The sequence below is a fragment of the Centruroides vittatus genome, unplaced genomic scaffold (genome assembly GCF_030686945.1).
Source record: "Centruroides vittatus isolate TY-2023 unplaced genomic scaffold, ASM3068694v2 contig_417, whole genome shotgun sequence".
Lineage (NCBI taxonomy): Eukaryota > Metazoa > Arthropoda > Arachnida > Scorpiones > Buthidae > Centruroides > Centruroides vittatus.
Genome location: NW_027122227.1, coordinates 2,141,474 through 2,147,521, shown reverse-complemented (window position 1 = coordinate 2,147,521; position 6,048 = coordinate 2,141,474). Strand labels below are relative to the sequence as shown.

The 6,048-nt window shown below is 31.7% G+C and overlaps 1 protein-coding gene across 1 annotated transcript; it reads left to right on the top strand.

Annotated features, from left to right (window-relative positions):
• The first annotated feature begins 2,606 nt into the window (after window positions 1-2,606).
• On the top strand, window positions 2,607-5,570 carry LOC136976660 (hemocyanin A chain-like). Its single transcript, XM_067272009.1, has 9 exons — window positions 2,607-2,858; window positions 2,930-3,153; window positions 3,222-3,430; window positions 3,508-3,904; window positions 3,985-4,113; window positions 4,461-4,595; window positions 4,661-4,847; window positions 4,917-5,140; window positions 5,221-5,570. Exons 1-9 carry the CDS (start codon window positions 2,666-2,668, stop codon window positions 5,410-5,412), a joined length of 1,890 nt encoding a protein of 629 aa, XP_067128110.1. The 5' UTR covers window positions 2,607-2,665; the 3' UTR covers window positions 5,413-5,570.
• Window positions 5,571-6,048: the final 478 nt, after the last annotated feature.

Below are 6,048 nucleotides of genomic sequence, written 5' to 3'. Positions count from 1 at the left end.
CTCTGGAGTAAATAAATATTTAAAAATTTATTTGTAAATTCTTCATAAGTTTACGAATTAACACGTAGGAAATATTAATATAAATTTGAATATTACGATTATTATTAAGTGAAAATGATTGTTTTTCTCAAATTGTGTTTATAAAAATCAGGTTTCACTTTAACTTTGTGTTGTACTAAAATATATTCTTGCATATATTGTTTTTTTTTACTATATCTGACTTCAGGAAACAAATAAATTCTGTAAAAAAATAGAAAAATTTTTGAAATACTCCAAAATTTAATAATTTTTAAATCAAAATTCTGTATTCTTTTCAAACAGAGAAAGGATTTAAACTTGTAAGATTAATATTTGAAGATAGTAATTCTATTTTCATGAATTAATATTTTTTGTTGGATGCTATCGAGGTTTAAGTTATCTTCAGGATAGGTTAGGTTAATAATCATTAAATGTTAATACAATAATTTTGTAATAAATTGTAATTTCCTTTATTGCAAACATTAAAATGAGTTGCCTAAAATGAAGATAATTTCATAAGAATATGAAGTTTTCCGATGAAGGCATATCCGTTTAAATATTTAATTTATCTCAAGAAAATTATTCAGATTTTTAGAGAAAAAAAATTTGTACAATTATGAGATTTAATTAGTTGCCAGATTAAACTATTTCATTGCCACCGTTGGTTTAATTTACATGTTTGTTATGAATATATATATATTTTGACTGAATAAGGCCAATCGATGTGAATGTAATTTATATTAATTATCTACACATATCAGAAATTATCCATAACCGGTATTTTTTCATGTGTTCTATATAATTAAACAGTGTAGAATGCTGGACATCGAGAATGGTTTTCACATACGTGCAGCCGTTTTTATGAGACATGTATATAAAGTATGTATTGATTTAATGTTTTATTAAAAATATAATCAAATTATATTGACTCATTTTAAAGATCTATTGCTGATATAACACATTTAAATTATACATGATATAAAAATATTTTTGTGTGTTTGTTTTGTATTCAATATATATATAAAAGAAGGGGGGGAAGTTCAAAAATATAGTTGCGTTAGTGGCTCCATCTGTGAATAAACAGAGTATACAAATTATTTAAATGAAATCTGAGGAAAGATTTCAAAGGATTTCAGTGTAAAATTATTAATTTCGTTGGCATATCGAGTAAAATTTCTTTGGCTTTCCTCATTTGCTCGATTGTATTGATTTAACAATATTGGTCTCAAGATCTGGAAGTATACATTGTATCACCACACGAAAGCCTTGAAAGATCCCCTCCTCCATAATTATCTTCGAAATGTACGAGTGATAACACGTTAGGATCATTTAGATTTAGAATAACCCACAAATGATATAAGTTTAAACGGAAATAAGTCGCTATCGTCATCCGGTTGATGGGATTATGATCGGACGTGTAATAAATATAGAAATAGCTTGGTTATAAATATAGAAAATAAGATAACAGTTCGGAGGAGGACAGCTACATTTCTCGAAAACATTCAGTAAAATTTATCGGTAGATACTGTGTACAATTGTTTAGAACATACGTAGTAATGTTTTATATGTGTAATGTCCGTAGTAATGTCCGTAGTAATTTTTATATATTTAAAAATTTTCTCGAAGGGCGAATTAATACGAAAATGTAATTCGTTTTCGGCCACTGTTTTGCGTTCTGTGTTCTCACAATAATAAATAAATTTACAAAAATTTAATATAAATTTAAGATCTTTATGGTTAATGTAACCCTTGGTGCCAAGATGGCGGTTCGTCTCTGATTCCAGCAAGGAAACAGTGGGACGCACGTTCTAACCTAACCTATTCTAATAATAATGTAATTTATTACTGTAGAATAGGTTAGGTTGGAACGTGCGTCCCACTGTTTCCTTGCTGGAATCAGAGACGAGCCGCCATCTTGGCACCAAGGGTTACATTAACCATTTTGATTGTATTACTAACATATATTTTATAGTGATTTATATTGGATAATTGGTTACTAGCAATCTCTTTTTTCTAACGATTATCGGTATTAAGTGTCTGTAATGATTATTTTGGCTTTAAATTAACAAAGAAATAGGTAAAAATTCCTAGAAATAGTGCGGTGAAATTTGGCACTATTTTGTGAATACGAATTCGTATTGTATTTTAGCGTAGAATTTTTACAAATTCACTAAAATTTCGAAAAAATTCCGGCTGAAATCAGGTCTGTTCAGGTAAATTTTACACGTTGGCATTTAGTAAAATAGTTTCTTTCACTATGGAAGTAAATATTAACAATTTAATAATTACAATAAATATTTTAAATTTCCTCATTTTTATTTAACGATTGGATTTTTAAACAACTAGAAAATTTAGAGTTAAATATTAACGAATGAGCAATGTTAAATTTATATCATTAAAATTACGGAAAAATGGGTTTAAAAATATTGATAATTATGAATTAAGGAAGTTCTTTCAAAGACGAGTTTTAAAAAGAACAAAACGGGAAGAACAATTCATTTATCTATAAATAAACCAATCGCAATCGATTGATAAACAGTTCTTGGAAATACACTCCTATAATATTAGACCTATATAAAGCCTGCATGCCCATAATGGATAGCTGTGGTTCTGCTTCTCTGTGGCGGTAGCTTCACACGTGCCAGTCATGTCTCTCCACCAGAAGCAAGTGCGGGTCCTTGAATTATTCGAGAGATTGAACTACATTGTTCGCAAACAACACCCTGTACCCGATCCTCGATTAAAGGACGTAGTAGGCATTTTGCCTGTTGGAGCCGTTTTCTCTTGTTTCTATCCTCCACACTTGAATGAAGCTAGGAGATTGTGCGAAGTTTACTTAGGTAAGAATTTTAGCAGATGTTGACGGTGACTATAATTGAATAACAATAGTAATAATTAAACAAATTTATAGCTGCAAAAGATTTCGATGATTTCATCGACTTGGCTAAGAATGCTCGCCAATTCGTAAACGAAACCTTATTCGCTTTTGCCACGGAAGTTGCCATACTTCACAGGGAAGATTGTAAGGGTCTGAGTGTACCTCCAGTACAAGAAGTTTTTGTAGATAAATTCATCAATGCTGTTACCCTTAACCAAGCATATATTCAGGCTCTTACCAGAACTGCAGCGGACGAGGTAAATTTTGCTATAAGTTTTCTGTTGTTAATAATTAATAAGTTAGTTAAAATGCTGAACTGTTCTAGACCCCAATTATTGTAAATCTGAAAGAATCTGGCAATGTTTTGGATCCAGAGTACAAACTTGCCTATTTCCGTGAAGATATCGGCGCAAATGCTCATCATTGGCACTGGCACATTGTATATCCATCCATCTGGGATCCTAAAGTTTTCGGGAAGAAGAAGGATAGGAGAGGAGAATTGTTTTATTATATGCATCAACAGATGTGCGCTAGGTTAGTTTGAAAAACTTTTAATCGTCCCGCGCATTAACAGTTTTGAAAATTTGTGCTAATCTATTTTATTAAATTAGATACGATTGCGAGCGACTTTCAAATGACCTGAATCGTATGGTGCCTTTCCATAACTTTAAAGAATTTCTGGAAGGTTATGATCCCCATTTAGCTCATTTAGCTAGTGGAAGATATTACGCTTTCCGTCCAGAAGAAATGGCTATGAGTGATATGAAAGAAGTAGATGTTCAAGACATGGAAAGATGGAGAGAGAGAATTTTGGATGCCATCCATCTCGGCCACGTTCACGATACTCACGGAAAAGAAGTCCCACTCGATGACGAACACGGTGCAGATCTCTTAGGTTCGCTGATCGAATCTAATGCAGAATCTATCAATCCTCTGTTCTATGGTAGCCTTCACAACTGGGGACATGTCATGATGGCTCATATTCACGATCCCGATGGTAAATTTTTGGTGAGTATATTTATTTATTTATTTCGACTCGTAATTACTGCAATTGTACTCCAAAGTCAAAATTATGCTTAATTTCTTAGGAAACACCAGGAGTTATGACCGATACCGCTACTTCTCTGCGAGATCCCATTTTCTACCGTTATCATAGATTTATAGATAACATGTTCCAAGAATATAAAGCCCACTTACCGACTTACAGTAAAGAACAGGTACATTTTTAATTCAAAAAATGACTTAATATCGGTTAAATTAGTCATAATATTGAAAAACAGCCTCTAATAATCGTTAAAATATACATCATTTATTTATGAAACTTTATCTCTTATGTAAATAATATATAAAAAGAAATTTAATCCTTTTGGCAAACTTATGTAATCATTAAATTAAAACTGCGTTAAGAAGCACTGTTTACTTAATGAAGTCATTTACCGAATATTAATCGTCTAATATTTGTGCATCGAGAAACTCTTTGCTTATAATTTAACGATACAAAAGCATTTGCTTAATTGCGAAAGAATACCAAGAAAATTATAATCAGATGTAAATTAATTTCCAGTTGAATTTTCCCGACGTATCAATTGTCGGAGTTACCGTTAATGCACGAACTAACGATGTCATCAACACTTTTATGAAAGAAGACGAATTGGAACTTAGTCACTCCATTAACGTTGGACGTCAGGGATCAGTAAAGGTAAATATTTCTCGTTTACTTCTATTTCTTACGTTTCTCATTTATAAATGATTTTTAACCAATAGGTAAGATATCAACATTTGGATCACGAATCATATTCGTATACTATCGACACAGTAAATAACGGAAGCACGGCTAAGAAGGCAACAGTCAGAATATTTTTAGCTCCGAAATACGACGAACTCGGCAACGAAATCCACATCGATACCCAAAGAAGACTTTTCATAGAACTCGACAAGTTTACCGCCGAAAGTAAGTAATAAACAAACTTAAAGAAGTGTATGGAAATTGAAATTCTTAAGGATTATTATTTTCCATCAGTAAAACCCGGCAAGAACACTATCGTGAGAAGTTCGGTAGATTCCAGCGTTACTCTCGCTCATCAGTACACATTCGAGGAATTGGAGAAGGGAGAAGGTTTAGACGATAACAGAACCGAGTTCTGCAGTTGCGGTTGGCCACAACATCTCTTGGTACCTAAAGGTAATATCAAGGGCATGGTGTTCCATCTCTTCGTCATGCTTACTGATTTCGAACACGATAAGGTACGTCACTTCCTACTAGTTTCTCTGTTCCGGTAATTTTACCATCGCATCTCTGACGACGATTTTTTTTCTTTTGCCAGGTCGGTGACGGACTGAGTAGTAGAGCTTTATGTGCCGATGCCGTCAGTTATTGCGGCGCCAAGGACGAGAAATATCCAGATAAGAGATCAATGGGATTCCCATTCGATCGTGACATACCCGCGCACAATCACGAAGAATTCTTGACTTCCAACATGGCCCTAAAAGAAATCACAATTAGATTTATTCCATAAATATCAATAAAAAATTTTAAATCGTGAAACTAATTTTTTTTCTGGGAAAATCGAAAAATTAGTTTCATTCGTGTAAGACATTTTCAAAATTAATTCGGTGCAAGAAGAATAAAATCATGTAAAAAGATTTTCCGATAAAATAAAATATTTTGAATTCATTTATAAGTCAAATTTTCTTAAAAATTTACTAAAATATATTTTTCAATTAATTAAGTAAAGCGCGTATTAAGTGTATTTACGCTTTAACGAAGATTGAATTAATTACTAAAGTTTGTGACATTTTTACTTAAAATACAAATGTTAACGATCGTTAAGTTTAAATTAGTTGCGTTTATTGGCTGGCAATGGGTCGAGATTCAATTTGTTTTTATAATGGATACAACGATTATAAAATACTTCGAATTAGATTAATCGCTTGTTAGATTTCTTTATATTAACAGCTGATAGTAGAATATGAATAAAAATACTGGATTTTTTTTGTAGTTATACTACAGAAAAAGGGAAAAAAATGTGAAATAAATAGTTCGTTAACACGTTAATTTAGAATAATTCATTTTTATATTCGTAATTTTATCCCTCAGAATTCCTAAATTTCTAAATTTGATAATAGATTTCTAATCAAAGACGGAATTTCGG